The sequence below is a fragment of the Heliconius melpomene genome, chromosome 12, assembly GCF_056956725.1.
Source record: "Heliconius melpomene rosina isolate 202511_hmr_F chromosome 12, ASM5695672v1, whole genome shotgun sequence".
Classification (NCBI taxonomy): domain Eukaryota; kingdom Metazoa; phylum Arthropoda; class Insecta; order Lepidoptera; family Nymphalidae; genus Heliconius; species Heliconius melpomene.
The window spans coordinates 2,893,707-2,918,496 of NC_140400.1; the positions used below are offsets into that span (position 1 = coordinate 2,893,707).

A 24,790-nucleotide genomic window follows, 5' to 3' on the forward strand; every position below is an offset into this window, starting at 1 on the left:
TAGATCTGACACAAGTAAAAATCACTAGTTCTGAAAGCGCGTCACGCTGCTCACTTATCCCTACAATGGCCATGGCGAATTACAATTAATCGCTTCGATGAGAAATGCCACCGCTGTAAAAAAAACGTCAAAATATTGTCGCGTCCCCCTCCGGCAGGGGAGAGTGGCCAATGGGGAGGCGGGCCGGCGCTCGCGGGCCAATGACGCACGCCCGGGGCGGAGCCTCCAGCGACGCGGCGCTTCGCCCCCAGCTAAAACCTTTTCGCCTGCAGTCGTTTACCGATAAGCCCGCGGGATGGTCGATTATTATTACATTTTATACGCGTGATTCTGTGATCTGCGCTGCCCCGGGCGTTGCCGAATCGATAGCGATGCGTGTGCAGACTTGCCCAAACTTACCTGTGCTAGACTGTGCTCTGTGATATGTTGCCTTAGTACTTACTTACTATAGCTAGCTAACACGGCATGAACCTTTACATGCAGTGCCATCGTGAGGTATGAGTGTCTGTTTTATATCATTTATGCCCTAAATGCGAAATATCGCTGGTATTGTTCAATTATCGGAGATCTTTGCCGTTTTTTGTGCTTATGAGCCCTGCTGAAATTTAGAGGAAACACAAATGATGAAATTGTAGTGATAACGCCTGCGATTTATTATGTTTAATTTTGATTATTGATTTTTTCACTAAATAATATATTGCTATGAGACAATTGTTAAGAATTTACTTAAGTACAATATTTATTTTTTATTTTTACTTTTCAAATAAACTACAAAAGCTATTTAAATAAAAAAAACATTTTTTACAAAATATTTTTTCCTGATATAGCAGGCAGAGGAAAGTTAAGATATTCCGTGCACTACTTTTAAATATCATATGTTTTATAAAATAAAAAAGACTTAGAAACGCGATATTGAGTTCAGCCAGTCTGTAAAACGGCTGAAAAAGGATATAATGCCTTAACGCTAGCTCTCCTTACTCTGCTACATATTTTTATTAAAAAAACCGGCTTCATGCATTTACCCATTAGAGGGTATAGAGTTTTAAGACACTCCGTTCTTTATGCATCGCCCAACTTTCAATTTGGTGTCGCAGTTCAACCGCCGTGTGTGTTTTACTATTTAATTTGTGTGTGTTTTTTACGTGTGTGTTTTATTGTTCATTCAATTGTTAATTACTATTTCCACTTTTAAAATAAATTACAGCAGTGATACTTAGTAATTTTATTAAATTATTTTGAAATAAATTATTATCAAATTCTAGCCAAATTTTGATCTTTTACCGCTAAGATATCATTAAAAATATATTACTATTTGAAGTAAAGTGATTTTTCACATTTTTTCACAAAATTCAAATTAAATCATTAAGTTTAATAAAAATATTAATACAACACATGTAAGTGATTTAGGAGAGCACTAAGGGACGATTTCCTAAACATCCTCCAGGAACTGCCGAATAAGATAAGAAGTTTCGGGCGGTCACTAGTATTACAAAAAAATATAATAATAACACATTTTCCTCTTCATTCCTTCACATTTAATATAAAAATAAACATAAGAAAGTAAAGAAATATCACCGCTCTCAAAAGATACCAAGGACTATAATTATGGTCCCTTGTGGACGTTATACTTTAAACTTTATAATTACCGACCAACAAATTATACTTGAAATAAACTTAGCGAGAACTTATATTTTATATATTAAAATTTACGCCGTCGCTTCGTTGTGCATTTGGTATGTCTTGTCTCATGATGGTCATAGGTTCAAATTGGAATCGGGGTTATATTTTTATACTATTAATATTGAATATTTTGATGGCAAAGATTAAGATTAGTTGAATTCTAAGAGTAGGCACGCAATGTATGAAGTTTTAAATTACAGGTGAGTATTGAATGACTGATATACCTATTACAAAAATCGTGAATTTAATTAAAAATCCTTATAATCATATCCATAATAAATGAGCTTTAGCTTTTCTTTTTTCGATTTTGTCTCAATGTCTCTAATTCAGGCGGAAATTGGAAATTTTACGGTAAAAATGTGTTAACATTTTCTGACATGTTCCTTTACCCTGCTGCGGGATTAAGCGTGATGCCGGAATAAAATGTTTCTATCGCAGATTCACAATGCCACTATGAGAGAATAAAGGAGAATGTGATGCATAACCGGGTCATTGTTTTACTAAATTATAATTTTACTCATTCTTTACCATGGAAGCTCAAAGTTCCACTGGAAAAAATTTACTACTTCTAGAAAAAATCCTGGCTGTAGTTCCTTTGCAATTTGAACACACGCACCCACTCTTGGACAGCGTCTAAGGAGGACAACATCGTATCCTGCTGCGTGATTTTTTATCTTTTTTTTTCTTAGTGTGGATTAAACACTTAAAAACGATAGTAAAATAGGTAGATACGTTTATTCGTTTACTGTTCTGTAAACACGATTTCTATTTGTTTATTCCGGTTTTGATAGAATTATCACTCCTGTAAACATTTTGTATCTTAGCAAAACTATACTAACTGACCCTATATACCTATTAATTTATTATAAAAAATAAAAAAGGCTTTTCTTATACTTAAGACTACACATTTCGTTTTAAAATATATATGGTACCTATATATGTAAAACTTCAACTGATTCCTTTTTCTATTAAAGCTATGCTTGTCCGTACTTCATTTACATTGTAAAGATGCCGACATAATAAATTACAAATTATAATCAATTCAATAGTTAATTGAATGTAAAAATCTTGTTTTTCATCTCCATGCGTTCTCATAATTACAATAGATTATGCTAAATGTATCTAATTAAAATTATTAAATTACTTTTAAAATACTAACTTACAAAGGGAGTGCTCACTCAGGCTTAGTATTTATCGTTAGATTATTGCAACTGCCTATTTCTAAATTAGACTCAATTGCTGCTTGGTTACTCGCGATGGTTGTGGGTTCGATTAAGAGGCTAAGAAAAAAATATATTATAAGATATATTTTTTTTTAGCTTTAACGTTTTACTGTGTGTGCCTATAATGAAAATGTCACGTGAACTGTCAATCAACGCCACCTTGTATACTTATCTAAAGAATATTTTTTGGTATAATAAATGTACATATTTCTTCAATTAAGAATTCCCGTATTATCATTAAAATTCTATTTTTTTTACTAATTTCTTCTTGTTATCTTTAAGGCCTTAAAATTTAAAAAATACTAACATAACACAAGAAAAATTAACTCTACTCATAAAAAGCTCCACCCAGTGTAAGCTACTGTATAATCGATAAGGATCCGGCGTTAAATGAACTAATGAAATACGTGAGGTACCCAAGTTACGGGGCGCGTGCTATCACGACCGCTGTACAAATACCACTAAACCAATTTCTTTTTATATTTACCATGTAGAGATGTCTATTAGTGCTTAATTTGCGTTAAACTGATAAAACTTTTATGTATTTATAACGATTTAATGATAATTAAGTACTTAATAAGGTCTTTGATTGTTGAATAGTACTAACGAGGCCGTCATAGCCCATTGGTCATGTGTCTGTGAATGCAATGGTTGTGAATTCTATAATTCCTCAAGGAATGGCTATGGCTATAGCACGGCGTGAAATTTCGCCACTTGATGTCTCGGAAAGTGGAGAATGGGGTGTATTTACATTAAGTTATCTTTAACCGGAATATAAGAAAAACGTGCAACTGCATTTTTCTGCTTTTTTCACTAACCTAACCTATCTCTAACAAAAGCAACGTTGCTCTACTACAAACCAGTTGAATCTTGTCTCAACTTTCTTATCATTTCATTTATAACGCAATATAGCAACAAATCTAACAAACATTCTATGTTATAAATGTACTTTACTCCCCAAAACTAAACTCGAACCCCATCATTCACTAATATAAGTATAGTATACCCAATATATTATTATCCATATATAAATGTGAGTAAAATAAATAATTTACATACTAAATTGTTTTTCACCATGTATTATTCTGATGATGGCTACAAGTTTAATACCCTTGAGTAAATATTTATAATGACTGAACTGATTTGTATTCCAACTTCCGAGGCTATTGCGTTAACAAATACCAATTTAAATGTATTGAATATTTGCTAATATGAGAAGTGGGTGCTTGAGTTTATATTTCTTTAATTTCTTTTGCGTTTAACGCTGTATCCCGCATTTAACAGGGTAGACAGATCTAGTGTTAAGACACTCTGTTTTCTATTTTCAGCCGTATTTTTCGAAGCATTGTGTTGAGTAGTGGAACTCAAAGCAGCGCTTTTTTACTTGTTACGAGAATGAAGAATTTACAATATTATTAATTAATAATTTATTCACCCGAGAGGGATTCGAACCCACAACCATCGCGTTAGAGTCACATGCCTCGTGGCTTTTTCTTTTAAATAAATAAAAAATCTTATCAGTTTTACGCTGTATTCCGCACACAGCATGGTAGGCAGAGAGAACCTATTGTTAAGACACTCTGTTCCCTACTTTGTGCCAAATTCTGGAGGCATTGTGTGTTGAGTGGCTGAACTAAACGCCGCGCTTTGCCTTTAAATATTTCTAGCAAATTATACATACAAACAAAATGAAAACCTATAGTTATTCATTAATATATGAGTAGAAGATCAATGAACTAAGTCTTACAACTACAAGTAAGAAGAAGACACAGTTATATAACAGAAAGAGATAGAACTAGTCTATTATCATAATTGATGGTTGTAAATCTAGAGGTGTCATGGTTTCCGGTTAAGGAAGAAAAAAATGAATTTTAAAACGTCAATTTTGATATACGAGCTTAAAGAATGGAGAAACAATATTTGAATCTGAAATTATTTAAAACATTGTAACATTTGTTTCATTAAAAGTCAATTAGTTGGCCGCTAAGGTTTCTATTGTTTAAATATAATGTTTAAATATAATATGTAACTTAGGTATACTTCTTCTTCTTGGTTCTATAATTGTTGACAGGCTAGTTTATGCTAAATTTTTCTTGGCCACAGATTTATTTTAGCTTTTTTGGGTGTGCCTAAATGTATATGTTGCTCTTGCTATATTCTCCCTGAATATAATGTTTGTAGACTAAAATCTTACCCGGGATATTGATATTCATAATATTATTTGGCGAACGGAATGTTTAAACATAAGTTCCCAAGTTCCCTCTGCCTACCCTGCTATATGCGGGGTACTGCGTAAATCTAAAACATATATTTACATATTATAAATGGACATTTGCCCAGTCCATAATATGTAGGTGTCCAGTATTTAGTATTTACTAAATACATATTATAAACTACCAGAACTTAATAAAACAGAATAGTGTACTTACACAAAGTCTTTAGCTCTACATTGTTAGGACTTGTCTATTTATTTTCCACGCTTAATTATTGTCACACTTTTCACACCTATCCGAAAAAAAAAATTATACAATCCATAATTTTATATTACGCAAGCAGTTTTATTCTTGAAAAAATGATTATCAGGATAAACTAAATCTATTATGATTTTAAAATAATTTTCAAATGGGGAGCTAGTTTAAAAACATGGAATCAATCCATCACTCACAAAAAAATAGGAACATAGTTCCTGCCTGATATCCAAACGTTTTTCAAATATCGCCCAGAGCGGCGAAATAGTGGACTCATATTTGCGTCAGCTATCTTTTTATTTTTAAAGTTAAATCTGTGAAAGTGACATTTATTTATTTAGGCTTTCAGTCATAAATATTTTTAAATAGAGAGATACATTTCTTCGGTAGTTTAGTTTTTAGTGCCAATTGAGCTGAGATCACGCAAAAGTAAATTTGATTTATTATAAAAGTTTGACTTATTATGTTTATGTTATATTATAATTTCCACCTTTACTTCTCACTTTGATTTCTCCCTTCTAATTTCTTACTCTAAGAGAACTTTTTGATAATTTTTGCTAGTCAAATAGATTGGGCAAATCGATATATTTACATGTGCATGTATATAAAAGATAATTAATAATTTAAATGCAAAGACTGCAATAGGTACATAAAGGAAGAATAGAAGAGAAGTATGCACTACAAAAAGAACAAAAATGTCATTGTCATTTTAGATCTCAATAAGAGTGCGTGTGGATACGTATTAAATACGACGTGTTCGAAATTCGAAACATTTAAATTGCACGTTGCTGCTACCGTGCACGCGGTATCCGATTCTTTGTCCAAATTCCAATCGCGGGTTATTATTATCCGCACCGATTTGCTCAATCAGTGTTGCCAAAACAAAAAAAATATTCTAATTCGTGAGAGTTTGTATTTTGTTTAGCGTGAGAAAAAGTTTTAGTATTTTGTGGAAATCGTAAAGTATAGGATAAATGAGGGGATTAAAGGTAATTTGTCTAATCTTTAGTTTGAACTTTCCTCGAATATCCTAGTTTAAAAAAATTATACATGTTATATTCAAGGTAAAGGAACTTGGTGTTGTTCATTATAAATATGCACCTAGACTTAATATTTTACTACTACTACTAGCTTCACGTATCTCTAGCGGGGAGAGAACAGAGCGATAAACGCTACGGTCTTTGCATACCTACCTCTTTCGCCTCGTCCATCGTCTTCACTTTTCCTTTATAAATTTTATTGGCCACTCTTTGCCCAAGCCAACTGAACATATTCTTCTTCATTCTCACCGTAAGATTCTCGCTAGTACCTGATATTCTGTGTATCTCTTCATTGCGGGTTCGATCAGATAAGCATATCCTACTAAGAGATCGCATCCATCTTTCTTTCATTCTTCTTCTGTAATACTCATATTTCGCTGCCGTTTAACAGCGTCCGTACTAGCATTGCATTGTGTACCTACGGCTAAACAGGCAGCTGTGCTGACGTTTCGCCATCTCATCAATGCAGCTTAGGCATCCGCTATAACCCTATTACCTGCAGCAATACGCTTTTCTACATATAGAATATAATATGATTAGCTATGAGTATGTAGTCATAATTCAAGATTATACCTACAAAATAAAATATATTAGCCCATGTGTATATACTGTAATAATTAAATATTGATGAATGTATATTTTTGTAGAAGCAGAAATATCATCAAAATGAGAGCGCAGAAAATAATTAAATTGAGATAATTTAAGACTCAACGGTTGCTCAGCGACCCGCTGCGAGGTCGCACTTTGAAAAAAGAATACGTCAACTGGATCGTCAGTACTGACCGGGAATGAGAAATGTTGCCAGCCCTAAAAAAACAACCATTCATTCACTCGCAGACACTTGCATTTAGAAATTAGTTTATTTTAATTACTCGGTGAGCGCATTGTTATATTAATTATCATTCAGTCAGGACAATATATTTTATTATTTTATGTGATTTATACATCTAGTTAGTAAGTTATTTGAATTTTAATTTAGTCAAGTTTTAATGGGATACGGCTGAATGGAGTTCTAATTAGGAAAACAAGCGGACGGGCATGAGTAATGTCAGATATAAATTCCAGTTATGGGTTAGAAAAGCGATATAACTTCTATCGCCGCACAATGGCTTTGTGCTCGTAACAAATTGCTTTTAGAAAGAGATGAATGTGAAAAATGGCTAAATGTTCCTATAATACAAACACCATAATAAAGTATAGACAAAATTGGAGTAGCTATACGTGAAGAATTGCTCGTCATAAATATTGACCAATTAAAGTCAATTGGATTTTTTTTAAATAAAAAAATGTAATTCTGGAGGCATTGCGTGTTGAGTGGCGGAACTTAACGTCGCGTTTTGCCTCGACTACCGAGCGAAGAAATGAAATGATCGAACCCACAATCTGTCGCAATTAAAGTCAGACGCTTGTGCCCTTGCGCCACGACTAGCCTCAGTTTTCATTTTAGTATAAGCAAATAAATGCAACCTTTTATAAACTTTCTTATTGTTATAAATAAAAAAAACATATGTAGACTGCTTTATACGGCATATTGATTTAGTAATGTATTTCTTTAATATATATTTTTTTAAATGTAATATATTTTTTTAAACGTAATATATTTTTTTCGTAGTATTCATAAAAGCTTATAAAGAAAAGAATCCATATCTCAGTCATACGATTCATTAACGATCAACGATTGTAAATCAGATTGAAAAACAACAACATGCTCATTTGCCCTTGCCGCTCCTTTACACGATAAAGATATATAGTTAATCTTAAATAGATATATGTATTTTTATATCTTAAAATCAAATTATTTCTTAAAAGCTACTTATGAGGTACTACCCATATTTATTTATAATTATCATTTATCAAGTTACAAAACAAAGGATTTCAATAGCATAGGAAAAAGATGTTCAGATTATTAAAAACCAATTATAACATTATGCTATAAAGTTTTCTAATGATGCATGCATTGCATTTAAAATTAAAATAAAAGGTGATGTTCGATAATTACTTCTACTTATATTATAATATTTTCAAAAGTATTTCTTTGTTATTTATTGTTTTATCTGTATTCCTCTATGTAAATTAAGGTAGCAAAGATCAAAAGGATGGCCAAAAAAACAATTAGTTTCACAAAGTTCACTCTGTTACAAAAATCGGACGACGAGATAGGCAATTAAGTGTGTTGTTTGTGTAATTATAAAATCGATTTGTGGGTGTGGCACTTAAATGTTGTCACATTAATTCTTATAAAATTTCTTATTTAGTTTTATGTCATGTCTCATATTTCTAAAATAAATCATTTAAAATTTATAAGCTCACTTTACCTGTTTGTAAAATATCAGCAATATGACACCATAAATTATATATGACATTACTTTGAATTCAAGTTGACGATAAATCTTGTAATATATTAATATTATATTAAATTATACCATTAACAGATATATTAAAACACTACTACTATACTCACTCAATAATATTTGCTATAATAGATATTCATGAAAACCCTCTTCGCAATCATTCGCAAGAAATTAATTTGTCAAGATTACATTAAATAATACCGTGTGGTCGCTCCCATAGTCTGGCAACACCGCTTCTGTTCCAAATTCAAAATTTGAAATTAATGGCTGATTTGACAGGAGCGTTATTGTGGGGCTAATTTTATTTTTTTAATCTTATCAACGCGATGACAGCGACTTAATGGGATCGCACCGGTTGTTTTTAAATCCTTTTCATTTCGTTTGTAATATTTTTTTTAATTTCCTTTGAGGCGCAATGGCCGACAGGTATTATTTCCACAACAATGTAAAACAATATACAAATTGTATATATATGTCGGTAATTTGTAAAAGAATGTGTAATTATTTTTCTGTCTTAGTAGCATCTCCGTCTATTAACTGCAAATTATGACTTGATAATAGTATAAGCAATTTATTGAGTATTTCCATGTTTTTTTTATTTATAATTTGTAGAACAGTTTATATTTTAAAATATAATAAATAATAATACTTCCAATAATTTATTGCTCTTCTCACATGTTAACTTTAAAAAATACATGAAACAATCTAAGATGTAATATAAAAAATAACGTATGAAGATGAAAACCAGTAATTTTCGGATGTAAAGTTAATTACAACCGTGTTACCCGCCACCGCGGCCGCTCGTGCCCACTACTGTGCAATCATTGATCATTACCCTAACTGGGACGCTGTACGGGGCTGTACCTAATCTGAAATCTTTTTATTAATAGTTAAGAAAAAAAATGAATGTATATTTTCGTACAAATTTAGTGTCTTAAAATCATGACTGGTTTTGAAACTTCTATAAATACAATGCAGTTAGAGAATTTAAAGGAAGCGGATACAAATATAGTATTTTAATAATAGGTAGGTTGCATGCATGCATTTTTAATATGAGAAGAAATATATATATATAAACAAATAAGTATGTCAATACTAAAATAACATCATTTTGACAGCACAGATACTAGCTTCTAATATAGTGGTTCATGGCTCTTCCTACATTTCGAGACAATAATATGTAAAACGTAAAATAATATGCTAAACCCAGAAAATATATGAACCCACGTTTTCTGAGCAAGTACAATCAGATATGCTTAAAGTAATAATATGGCACATGGGCACAAGTGTGCGACTATAAACGTGACGGTTGTGGATGAGATTCCCACTCGGAGCAATGAAATATTTTCATTTACTTGCAATGCCTCGAGAAGTCGGCTAAAATTAGGAAATTGGAAGTGTCATAATGTGAACAGAGTGTCTTAACACTAGTTCTCAGGTTGCCTTTGCTTACATTGCTATGTGCGGGATACAGCGTGAAATTAAAAAAAAACAACAATAAAAATTAATAAAATGTAGAGCAAAAAGTTCCAAAAGACACGTAGGTACCTACTACAACAGCTAGCGCGGAATTTCAAGCTTGATCAATCAAAACCCATAATTTGAGAATGTAAAAAATAATTATAACAAGTGCAGCCAAATATATACGCACTACTATACAATCATTGGCCATTATCAATATCATTGCAGACTATCTAACATATTAATATTAGATATCATTATCACACATGTTTGTTTGTTAAAACCAGACATTATTGTGTTAGTGTTTTGTTATTTGTAAATAAATTAATTAATTTTTGAAACAGAAATGTTAAAATGCTTTATTTCATGAATGTTTTTAGTTCTTCATTTTTGTAAAAGATTTCTGAATATGATAGAAAAAATCCCCTTAAAATAGTTATTTGTTAAATATTTTCTTTATTTTACAAAAAGCAGGGTAGTTTGAGATTTTTTTTTGGAAACAGAATCGCACCTGCAAATCGAACCTTCACTACAATGCCGTCAATGTTATCTCAAACAGTTTTTGTATATAGAAGAGAAGCATCTCTTTATATGTACATGAAGTATGTAAATTTTTATTATTTCATATTAAAATCTTAAGACAATATATAAGTTTTATAATTATAAGTGACCGTGTTACGTGCTGGCTCGTGCCGTCATTAGCTGCCTTGCAATCAAAAGTGACCATTATGTATGAAAACTATTACAAATTATCTTAATATTATATAACTTTAATCGAACTAATTTTTCCTTTCTTTTGGCCTTTTACTTTGGCTTATAGTACCTTCAAAATATAGTATAATGATGATGTATTTATTATTTTTTCTTCAAACAAAAAACTAAATCTTGTTAGATTCTTATTTTCTCTTTTAACTTTGCGCTGTATTCCAAATGTAACAATGTAAGAATTCTATTGTTTAAAACGCTTCATTGCCAACTTTTCGCCTAAGTTTTCAAGATATTAAATATTGAGTTGCGCAACTGGCTGGCTTTAGGCTGCGCTTTGTCTTAATACCAGACCAGGAGGAAAAAATTAAAATATTTTTTTCCCTGCGTCCCAATCACACCTACAGTCACTGCGCCACTACAGTACATAATATATGTGGTATACGTATATTGTTTCTAAGCTTAGAATAACAAAAAACTTATCATAAACTCCTATAATGTATCCGTCAACATTCAATCTCGGGCACTCTCGGGCACTCTTGGGCACTCTGGGGCACGAGGCATTCATCACGCGACCACGCCTACCCCGACGTTGCATTACTCGCTGATTAAAATCTGTACGTTTCTTAACAGCTTTTACCTACCTTTGTAATGGGACAGCGGTCAATCTGAATAGTATTGTTTTAAAAGTTTTATTAAGCCTGTGTATGTTATAGAAATATACTTACCTATATTGTTAACAAATTTCTTAAAAAATATATATTTCTTTTATGACAAGATGTATGCTCTGTAATATATATAATTTCATCTTACTTAGTATTAGCTTGTAAAATATTTACAGTATTTATCTTTTTAGATCAGTTAACTGGATGGAGTTGGAAATTGAACAAATTTTAATCGATTTTTACTAATATTATATTAGCACATGCACATGCCTATTGTATACTAGTTAGTACATACCTATTACTTAAGTAACAGAGTTATAAGAGGGGAATTCAAGACGTAGAAGAGAGAATTAATCACCAAAAATACTTTAAGAGTTGATACACCAAATATTTCTATAATATCGAGTCCAGAGTAGGTGCCTTCATATTTATGTTTTACCCAGTCTGATCCCGCCGTAACGAAAAAGAAGAAAAAAACACTGGCAATTTAATACAAGATCCAAAAACGAGGCGGGAGTGGAATGTTGAAATAAACGGAGCTACCAATTTTTAATACGCATTCGGACTTTGTAGAAAAATTTAACTTTATTTCCTTAATAATACATTTTATTTTCGTTTAAAAATGTCTAACGTTCAAGATGTTTTAATAGTAATTTGTAACGCTCATTGACTTCCGTTTTTACATAAATTTTAAACAAGAAGCTCAGACGAAGCATGAGCGGAGAATGTTGATAATTAGTCTTGGAATTTATTAATAGGTTTTTTTTAAATTGAAATACTTCATAGACAATTATTGAAAAAAAACGTAGAACTTTAACCAAGAGCTTATAAGCAATATGTTAAGTTTTATGTGTAGACAATATAAGCCAAACCAAAATATTGACTAGGTTCCCCCGGCCTACCCTGCGATGTGCAAGGTTCACGTGAAGGTAATAGAAAAGAGACATGATAAATATAACATTACTTACCTAACTTCTATTTGTCTAGCTTTGAGATTAAAATATTTTGTCTATTAGAAATATGTAATTTACGATCGTTTGTAAATTAAGAATATAAAAATTATAAAAAACGTTTTTTTAGGTAAAGATAAATATTAAACAACCTTCATACGTTCATTATAAAACAAAAAGAAAACATATTAAGTCTAAAATAATTTTATAAAAATTTCAGCCAAAAACTCTGAAAAAACGAAAGCGTAAAACAATGAAACATAAAACACTTGCTCGAACTCGACACAAAGTAAACAAAGTGAAACAAACTTTAATACATTGTGATACGGCTTAAATTTGAAATTTGTATTTTTTTCGTCGTAAAAAGCTGGCCAGCGCTCGCCCGAGGCGTGGCACGGGCCGAATGCCTAGAAATCTTGCCATAATCTGTGCTCAACTTTAAAATAACTGTCAATAAATTTTTACACGCCGTTGTTTTTACTTTGTTCGTGATTATTAATAATTACGAACATTGAAAGATGGAAAGAATTGTTTTTCGTGTTACACAGAATATTTATTTTAAAGTGTTTTGTATATTTATTACTAAACGTTAACTAAAGTTACAATCGAAAAGTGTTATTAGTAATAATGATACATAATATAATTATTAATTAAGGTAACAAAGTTTTAATAAATAAAAAATCATATCATTGAAGCAATTAAATAGCATGGTTTTAGAATAATTGCTAATTTTGTTGTTTTTGTGCAACAAAGGATATTGTATTGTATTGTATTGTATTGTATTGGTAAACAATGAAAAAGGACTTAGGTGTACTATAAAAATAATGTTATCTTTGTTTAATTGTTTAAACAGGTACCATAATGACAAAATATAGAAAAAATCCAAAACTCGTAATAGTCATATATTTATAAATACTATTCTTCCATTAAAATGTATTAGTCATAAACCTATTTTAATCTATTTACAATCATTTACTAAAGATTCGTCCGTACTCTGTAGGTACTAAACAAAAAATCCATCTCTCAGTTCAGTTTGAGATGATAATAAGCTGTAATTATCTCGTCTATACGTCTATAAATCATCGGGAACCCCATTCTTACCTTCCTTAGATCACACTTGAGTCATTTAAATATTTAGACTAATAATATGTCTTGGTATATATTTTTTTAAGGTTTTAAGAGCAAATTCCTTAATATTTTTATTAATGTTTTAAATACCGTTAGTTTAACATTTTTTTAACGGTGATTCAACGTTTTGCTGTATTAATGACATGCTATTATTATGTTTTGGTATATGTAATTAAATATCTTTAGCGTACAAAAAATTTTTTAACCTACAAATTTAAAAGTAATGTATATACGAAAATAATTATTATATATTTATAATAAAGTTTAAAATTTATCTTTTACAGGTAAGCTGCAAGAAGAAATCTATTTGATGACCCAATTAAGGATATTTAGTGAAGACAATGACTTTTCGTTGTGTGCCCGCATTTCAAACTGTGTCTAACGACAGTAACGCCACCTGGGTGAGTTATTAAGACGCATTTACTTATGGTACGGCTACTCGCCGCTAGATGACAGTACTATTGCCATAGTACTGGTTAAGACGGGTTTTCTATTAATACCTTAATACTAATTGAAATATCATGTAAAAGTATAAAAAATGTTATTTAATATTTTAAACTGATTAATGTTTTTTAAAGCTTATTTGAAATAGTTAATCTTCACTCCACAGATACCATATAGCGACATCTGTTATTTAAACTTAAAATTACGAGACCATTATATCAAGTATTGTTATATATAACCGATAGATGGCAGCACAATATCTCTTTGCTGAAACGCTACTTTGCGTATTTGAAATATTATATTGCATGTATAAGTAATCCTTCGATATGATATTTTTTAGTTAGCTTATGAAATATTTAAAGGTAACATTCATAGTACCTGGTATCAAATTATTATTTTATTTTCTTCACGCACGATGTTAACATATTTTTTTTAAGAAAAAAAATATGATTTCTCTGCGTAACATGCCATTAAATTAACGGCTTATATATAACTATAAACAAAAATATTTATAAAATGTATGGCAATTATTAACGTCCGCCTCACAAGAGTCGTTTTATATTGTAGTATGAAATACTTTAAGTACACTAAATTTAATTTATTCTCAAACAGGGCAAAAGTTTCCAATGCCTGTTCAAACAATGTCAAGTAATACAAAAATACTAGGTACAATCGTAGGCGTAGAGTGTTTTGGGAATCTATTGTTGTCATAATATACCGTTGACCTGTAGTAGTAGCTGTTGACACGTCTATAGGTGACGACCGCCGCCCACGACGTCGACATAGAATTTTCACACGCATATATTATTTTAGCAATAATTTTTAATGGAAGTTTTTAATGGGTGTTTATTTTTCTTTGTTTTCGATTTTCACGCATTATCATGGTAATCAGAAAGAAAGTTTTGTCTATATTGATGCTAGCACAACAACCGATACATTTTGTACGTATCAGTCTGAAAACGCAACGCAATCTAAGAGACACTGTGTCACTTGTGGCCTTATTAAATACTTAATAATCCATATAAAGTACTAGCGGCCCGCTCGCGGTTTCACCCGCGTGAACTATGTTATTATTTAATTTCTGTCTCCATTACTACGTCCTAGTGACGTCTATGCAAAATTAGAGACTTCTAGCATTTGTAGTAACGAAGTTTCATACAAACTTTCGACCCCAAAAACAACCCCTTAGAAATCGAATATTGCGAATTCCCGTCTTAGCGAGCACCTACGTCCTATAAGTAACTCATATGCAAAATTTGAGATTCCTAGCACATGTAGTTTCTGAGATTTCGTGATGAGTGAGTGACCTTTCGATTTTATATATATAGATAAAAAGAAATATTCAAGTTATTAAATTAATATTTTTTATAAAATGTAAAATGACTATGTAATTTTTCTATATAAAAAGCATCTATATGTTAGTACGTAGTACACGGTGGTGTAAATACAATAAACTGAACTTACTTATTTACAAAAAAAATAACTGAAAAAAGCTTATTAAAAAGCAATTTTAACATATGGACCATAATCCTATAATACATTTAACATAAAAACTATTTCAACTTAAAATAAGCCCAAATTAAATTAAAAAAAAACTAAAGCACAATATTGACATATCGCGTGCAATTATTTAGATAAATAAACCAATTACGGTGGCTATTGTAAACGTATACGTACATTTGACCAGTTGGATTCGTTGAACTCTTTTGTAAGGTCGGGCGGTATCTGCATTCGATGTTTAATACATTTATTGTATCCGGTTTAAGTTTTTTTAAATTGTATTAAAAGAAAAATTTCCTTATATTGTAGTTAAAGAATAATTACAATATACATATGTTTGTATAGTATAACGGATGCAAGGTTCAATTTTTAAATTTGAGCTTTACACATACTATGTGCCTAAAGAAGATGAAAATGATAATATAATAATTTTAATCTTAAAATTAGGTTAGATACCACTTCTAATACTTTATTTTAGGGATAAATCAAATCTATTTTACAGTGAAGTGTAAATAGTGTATAAATTTGTCATCTGTTATGTACGATGTTGAGTTCAATCACTCAACATACTGTGCTTTAAAAATTCGGCCGAAAGTGGGGAACGTAGTGTCTTAACACTAGGTTCCCTCTTGTAGGATACAGCATGTTTTTTCAATTACATATTCAATTACCTATATGTATAAAATACGCATGTATTCGTACAACGCATACTTACAAAATATTATACGCATTATTCGTAGAGGAGTAGCCAGATAGAACGAAGCGCCAAACGCATCGGTCACATACATACTGCCCGGGGGTTCCTCATGCTTTACCTTTCCTCCAGTATTCTTGATACTATGTCCTCGAAGATCAAGCTAGAGAGGGAAGGGGAAACCCTTGATAAATCTTTGTTGCCAATTATTCATTCTCTAGACATGCCCAAATTGAAATAAATAATAATTATAACATTATTCATATTATGTAAAATTTCATGATATGCTGCCGCGAAATTGTACAAATTTAAACTAAATGTTCGTTAAACGATCAATGCATTTCAAAAACACACTTTCTTTCTTAAAAGCCCCTTTGACATCCTTTATCGACATTGATAGCTATAAATTCAAAATGTTGATACTTTCGTAACATTACATTATACTCATATGCTAAATAACCCCTAACCTTTGTACGGCCTCCTTACACTGTACTTAATTTTACGTAAGTTTTATTCTTACCAAGTTTATAGAGGATTATAAATATAAAGAGTTTTATTAAAAGCAATAAAAATAATCCACTTGGTTGCCTAAAATAAAGGAATGCGGTAACAAGAGCAAAATACTAAACTAAAACATTATCTTACGAAATATTACAATTTAGTAAAGAAGGCTTAAAGAGTGAAATAAAAACAAAAATTTTACTACCTTAATTTATATTTTTTTTACTTATTATTAACTAAGCATCATTTTTTATTAAATACCAAAAAAATCCCTTAAATTTACATTTAAAAAAATATTTCTATATAATAATAATGAAAATAGATCAAAGTTTGCATATAATGTAATATAAACCCACACATATACAAAACCTCACTCACTCATACGTACTCAGATGTAATCACAATCAAACTGGATATGAAAGGAATAATGTTATAGATTTGCGACGTGGTACGATGAGGAAGCTTTTCAAGTAGTATACGCTCAATTTTAAGATGAATCCTAATACCGAGCTTTCGTGAACTTAAATATTTGGTATAAATTAGACAAAATAAGAACTCTGACACTAATTTACTACATTAAATGCCTATGTGAACTAAAAATGCTATTAAAATATATCTGCTTATGGTTTTTGGAATTTATTTTAAATTATATTTTAATAGAATTGATCTGACTTTTTGTATATTCATTAAAGTTCTATCACATTGCTTTGCACAACATTGCTTTGCAATTTGTCAAATATATACACATTAAATCATAACAAAACTAATATATTTAACAATATATCAACGTACGAAGAATAAAAGATTGAAACTAAGATAAAAAAGATATAATACAGACCTTAATTACAACATGTTCAGTCTACATCTTTCGTTTATACTGCTATCCCCATCTTTATCACGTCTGGCGCGCGCAGCCCACTCCATGTGATAGCCTCGAGCGACGCGCCGCTCACGTGCCGACACGCGGGAAATTTAAATTTCGAATATACGTATATATCGTACATATTTCTTTTAAAACCAGCCAGTTTTGTGAATGAAGTGTGACATTTTTTTAATTGATTGTTATGTGTCAAATATTTTTTTAAGTGTTACGCTTAAAGAGTGATTATGAAATATATTATTTCATAAATTTTAATATTGAGACATAAATGTAATATGTAATGTATGATTTTTTTTTAAATTGCTAATGATATATTGACCGCGTTATCAACAGCTAATAATATAGTTATTAGATAGAACGAAGATGAATGCTTAGTGAACAATAATGTTATTATATAGAAGAAGATGAACTCACGTATTAGACAGAGATAAAGAGAACAATTCGAAAGAAAATAGAATTCTCATACGAATCGTAATGGTACCAATAATCGTGTAAAAGTTCACGATTGCCTAACAATAAGCCGACCAGCGAAACAAGAGCTTAAGCAAACCTTTTAAAAGAAGCATTGTGTTCAAAATTGAAGGTCAAATTATATTTGAAGAAAATAGCGGTCATCGGTACAGATAATGATCTGTCGATGATTTACGCCGTGTTAAACCGACAATGGCCCGCGATAACCCTCGGCGGAACACAATGTGACCAATTAAATTCGTCGTACCAATCAAGATGACCAAAATTATGACCAACCTGCTCGACATGACTGACCAAAATTTAACAGTTGAAGATATTTTCAATGAAAATTTAATAAAAAGAAAAAAGGTTGATTATATTCAAGACGTGCTGTCTATTGAACCGAGCAAATCAAATAATAGCGCCAAATTAATTGATAAAGCTATTGATTTGAATTTCAAGAGAAAAATAAAAAGTATAGAAGCAAACGAAAATTATGTTACAGATAAAATGATTCAACCTAATATTAACATAAGTATAGATAAGGATTCAAATAAAACTATAAGGTTAGAACTCCGACATCCAGATAATCAATGTATAATCACAGATTATAAACTGAATTATGAAAACGAGGAGGATAGAAACGTTTTACTGGAAGGGGAAATTTTAAATGGATATACACTGAAGGAAAAACCTAATGGGGAACTGAATGTGCCGCACGACGACGATTATATCAATGGTACCACTGAAAATAAAGTAAGTACATATATTTTTGTCATATATTCATCTCATATTTTGTTATAAAAATCACTTTCAGTATAACAATTGAGGTCCTTAATTACACGAGCATCAAAGTTAATTTTGCAAATGTCACTTTGAGTTTGCATGACAGAAATTGCTCAGCGATATTTCAAAAGTGCATTTATAGCATCACTATTATTTATATTTATGTTAGTCTTTTAAAAATTTCATGTGTAATTCATTATTATAAGTGAAAAATGTCATTTTATACTCTTTAGGAGTTACATAATATTTTCTCTGTTTTCTCCCCTGAATTATTTTCATTTATTGGTCTAAGATGAAGCGCTCCTAAAGTAAAAAATCATATTGTAATATTTTTTTTCATTTACAATTAAAAATAAAGACCCTATGAGCTATTCCTGGCTAGAAAACATGTCTACTAAACTCCGAGCCTACACTAAACTGACACCTAAATTATATAAAATAAAACCAAATTGTAGTTCATATATAGTTTTAATTTAAATATAGTTGCTAATTATTTGAATATAATATTTATTAACAATTGTTCATTAACAATCCAAATGCGTGGAACATTTTTATTCATTACTTCCGCGGCATTTCACTGTAAACACGCGAGAGGTCAGATTGCATAGATCCTATCGTGTAACGGATCTCCTATCATTAGTTATATCTGGACATGATTCGTTATGAAACCTTAAGTAAACTTTAATATCTTAGATTATTTTTTTTTATCGTTGGTAAAGGTAAAATGGTAAAGGTAAATTGTCTGGTAAAAGTGTAAGATAAATCTGATTTCAATAAAATTAATTATATTTTTATTTATACAAAAAATAAGCTTTTTTAAAATTACACAATCAAGTCTCAATATTTTAAGAAACAAATATCGAAAAGTAAGAAATATCGAATTAGAGTTTATTTCCGTTATTAGCAAAATAACCTTAGTATATTTAATTTACTAGAAAAACAAAAACTGGTTATGAAACAGTCGCCCCAAAAACATTACAAGTAAAACCTACGCGTAATGCAAATATGTGATTTTTTAACCGCCCGCGTCACCTCAACGATAATGCTCGTTGGTTTTCTTATTTAGAAAGTAGTCTAAAACGGGGTTCACCGGATATTCTTATTTCATTAAAATATAATATATTTTGTTGAGTTTTAGGAGATATTTTGCGCAATTATTCAAGAATTTCATTTATTACTGCTTACCTAATTCGGTGACGATCAATAACTCAAAGAAACGCAATAGACGTTAAAAAATTAACCTTTCAAAAGATAATCCCTGACAAGCCTTCAGTTCAATTCCTAAGAACGAAAATTTTCGATTACAGAAGTGTTGTGAAATATATGTATGTATATGCAAAATTTGATATCACTACTATTTTGAAATAATTTTATTGTTTTACATAAAAACAAAATGAACATCTAATCTATCTAATAAAGCTCTCCTGTTTCAAAGCTTATCTAAGATATTTTTTGCGATACAAACGAAAGCGGGCTACGGCCACATTTAACACGTCGCAAGACAAAACGTGACGTGATTAGATAGGCACGCTCATATCGGTAGGCACGTCACAGTGACATGTTACCAAATACCTATTCATCAGAGACTTGTAATCCATATTTAATTCTTGTTGTTGGTGATTGTGATTTTGTTATCTACGAGTATATCAATGAAATAAGTAATATTTTATGTAATATCAGAAATAAATAGGGTATTTCAGGTTAACCTATAATTATGAAATTTGATACCTAGCACCTACAGGTAGAACTAGTTTAGGAAAAATCTGAAAACTCTACATTTGTGGTTAAATCCTAAAAAATAATAGCCTTAAAAGGGAGACAAAACTTGATATTAAAGCCGCTAGTTCCAGTGAAGTATCAGATGAAATGGCTCTACGCTAAGCTAAGGCTGAATTTCAGAAAAAACTCGAGACTTCCAATTATTTTTATTTGAGCTCGACTCGCGCTTGTCCGGACTTTTTGGTAATAACTGTATATCACCATACTGTTAATATTACATCATGAGGCCGTTGTGGCCCAAGGGCACAATTGTGTGACTGTAACGCGACGGTTGTGGGTTCGATCCCCACTCGAGGGAATGAATTATTATTTATAAATATTTTCATTCCTTCGTTCTGGCACCAAGGCAAAAACTCGGCATAGAATGCCGCCACTCAATACGCAAAGCCTAACAAAATCGGCGGGTAGTGGTATACAGAGTGTCTTGACACTGGATTCCCTCTGCCTACCCTGCGGTGTGCGGGATACAGCGTGAAGGTGATTTTTATTAACATTACGTTGATGCAGTCTTCTTAACCCCATTGAAAGCTTATAGACAATATTAAATAATAATTAATATAACATAATTGTTATATTTATCATTAAAAATTAAATACACTAGTAGTTAGTTGCATATCTCAAGTATATATTCAATTATTCAGGTTAATTTCGTCGTAAATCTCGTTCGTTAACAACAACTAATTTGCGTGCTCGTTTGTAAGAATGAAGCAGTTTATTTAACGGGTTTGTTTGGTCAAATTTATCGTCGTTTTCGAAAAATTCTTATCATCGCCTCAATGTCTACAATAATGTTTTAAAAATAGTTGATAACTTGTTTCTATTATCTGTATTTATGTTATTTTAATAAAAAGATAAATCATTTATTTGCCTTAATATTCGTTTTTTTTTTAATTTTTAATCTGTGTCTGCTGACACGTGTCTCTCATTAAGACTTTTTTGCTATTAAATACGTTAAGTAGATCTACATTCTATAGAAATACAGATTTCATTATATCTTAAGTATCATCTAGACCAGTCACTTCAATCAATTTGATATTGATACACACTAAATAAACCACTTAACCCATTGCAACATTTTGTTATGGAATATAATATAATAAACTGAATTCAACTTCAAAATTGCTTATTCTATTCTTTAAATAGAACTGTTACCATTGTGTATAATTAACGGATAGAAAAATATTAAGGATAGAAAAATATTGTATTTTTTAGCAAAATCTGAAGTCGCGGCCATTTTCAATTTCATTCTAAGAGTGCAATATGATCTGATCAATTACATAAGCTTCATAAAATAATTTTATAGGGTTGTTAAGGCCCATTCACAAATATATTTCGCAAGTTTAATTAAACAAAATCAATGTAGATTGTACTTCTTGCCGTCTTTCGTCTTTTCGTCAATTTTCGTCAAAAAAAATCAGATAAAAAAATATATTCATGCATTTGTAACAAAAACAATAAAAAATATCAGCTTCACGCTGTATCCCGCACACAGCAGGGTAGGCAGAGGGGACCTAGTGTTAAGACACTCCGTTCTTCACTTTATGCCTAACACTAGAGGTAAATTGAATTAGCTTTTTAAATTTATTTTTAAAAATTAATGTCAAAAGTAATCTATTTCGTTTAAATATGTACATAATTATACATAGCCAGATGTATTTATTGAATCAGACGAGTCAGGTGTTCGTCCACGAGCTGATGACGATAAAAACTTTTATCATGATTTTTAAAAACGCACCTTTCATCGTATATTTACATTATAATCTAAATCTCTGATGCTTAACGCATAAATTAATAAGCATCGTAAATGTTTTTAAGTAACTAAATAAATGACGTTCAATATGTTTTATGCAGATAACGATTTCTTTCATTTAATATATGCTTTTCTTGATTTTTTTGGCACAATTTCTTAGGATTGGTTTTTTCTTTGTATGTTTTTTTCAATTCATTTTACCAGCAATCTGTCGCATTTACAGTCTCACGCTTGTGCCCCTGCGCCACGACTGGCATGTATATTATATGAAGTAAGATTCATTAATATGTTTTGAATAAAATACTGGGAATAAAAAATGGGAATGGGCTGGACACATCTGTCGAAGGACCGATGGCCGTTGGAGCAGACGAATCCTTGAGTGGATACCGCGGATCGGCAAGCGTAGCGTAGCGCGCCCTCCAGCTCGATGGACCGACGACCTGAAGAAGGTTGCTGGCTTCGACTGGATGCGGAAGGGAGCTTTCGGGAGCTTTGGCGCACCCTGGGAGAGGCCTATGTCCAGCAGTGGATCCGAAAAGGCTGATTTGATTGATTGATTGATTGAAAATACTGGCACCTGACTACGCCTCCGAGTTTAACTTATTGAAACATACAACCACATTTAAATTTCAATAAAAAATATAATCTCTCCAAAAATGTATTAATTAATACAGATTAATAAAGAGGTATTACGACAAAACATTTCTTAAACATTTCTTGTATTTCAAGATTCAAGTAAACTACCTATACATCACTAACACAAAAATATTTTAATTAAATTAGTAACTATAATATGGCCGTTGTAATTGTATTTATTAAGAATCGATAACTTACAAGTGTCAGTTGTTAATTAATGACAAAACTATGAATAACTTAAAACCCATTACGTGCCCATAAAACTTTGAACACATAAGGAGATAAGCCATTTAATTTCATGTTCATGTTTTTTTATGACGTTTTAATCTGAGAGTCATATTAAAATAGCCTACTATGGCCCAAAGGTTATTGTATAATAATTCTTTACTTATATTATAAAGATGCCTAATTACATTTAATAAATTTAGAAAAATTCATTATATTACGATTATAACTTATACATTTCATAATATGCGTGGACTAGAAAACGGAAAATTCTATTCTTTTCGCTAATGGTAGATAAAAATGTCTTATTAAATCATGATCTATAAGTTTTAAGTAATATCAATCTATAATAACAATGTTTTAGATTACTAAAACATTATCATATTTTTTTAGAATAAGTTTAAATAGTTTTTTTTTATATTGTTTATTTGAAAGTATAAGTAAATATAGACATGTGTATTATATATTTTTTTACGTGCTGAACACGTATTACGTAACTTTTCACCTTTTTACGTAGTAATAGAAGTTCCATTTTTAATCGACTTCTGTAAGAAAAGGAGGTTATCAATTCGACTGTATTTTTTTTTCAATATTTACCGCCCATAAAGGCGGAAAATTTATTCAATAAAGTGACTTAAATTTATAATAAATAGTAGATTTATAACTTCTGAGCCTTTTGCGGATATATTTTAATTACATACTGTATGTATTATTATGACTCGAATGAATTTTACATAAATTTTCTTTTAACATAACGTTTATGTAACCAAAAAATTGACTTTCGGTTAGGGTTCAACGACCATGGTCAAGTAAATGTGTCAAGCGTAAGTTGACGGGACAGTTTTTGCTCTCGTAAAACCAGTATGCGTGAGCTGCGCATACGCATATATGTGCGTTGTAATCTATACACGTATCTAAATAATAAAAGATGTTTCTTTTGAATCTATTTAAAATGCAAATAGATTAAATAATGGAATATCATAATTGATTGACTAAGATAAAGATGTTCAAACCCAAGAGTATTTTAAAATATTAATGAACGCTTATACATTTAAGGCTGTCATAGTAAGACTAGTCTATTCTTCATTAAATACAATTTTGCATGTTTTAACCGACCAGGCCGTAGTTGAGCAGTGAGATAGCCTCTGACTGTTATGTCGACCGTCATGGTCGTAGGTTCGATTCCTATTCGTGGCAACGTTAATTTGCCCACCCTAGTAAAATAATAATCGACGTTGACTTTCGCCACTCGACGCAGTGTTTCAATAATAATAGATCTGCCTATATACGGGATAAAAAGTTCAGCTGAAAATATTAAAAAAATCCTCGATATTTAGTCTGATTGCACAGAGCCACATAAGCGTAGGTGGAAAATGAAAAACAGGGTGATGTCTTATTTAATTTATAGAATAAATAAATTATAAAAAATAATATTTTGTTTATTAATACATATTATAATAAGCACAAAAATCTC

General features: G+C 30.9%; 1 protein-coding gene across 2 annotated transcripts in view; it reads left to right on the forward strand.

Moving 5' to 3' along the window:
* The first annotated feature begins 286 nt into the window (after positions 1 to 286).
* Positions 287 to 24,790, forward strand: part of TfAP-2 (transcription factor AP-2) — a 53,674-nt gene continuing 29,170 nt past the window's right edge. The window contains exons 1-2 of one of the 2 annotated variants that reach the window (XM_085194587.1): positions 287 to 495; positions 13,956 to 14,072. In XM_085194587.1, coding sequence (XP_085050713.1) covers positions 14,013 to 14,072 — 60 coding nt within the window. In that variant the 5' untranslated portion in view covers positions 287 to 495; positions 13,956 to 14,012. The remainder of the gene's footprint in view (positions 496 to 13,955; positions 14,073 to 24,790) is intronic. The other variant, XM_085194588.1, reaches the window with a different exon arrangement.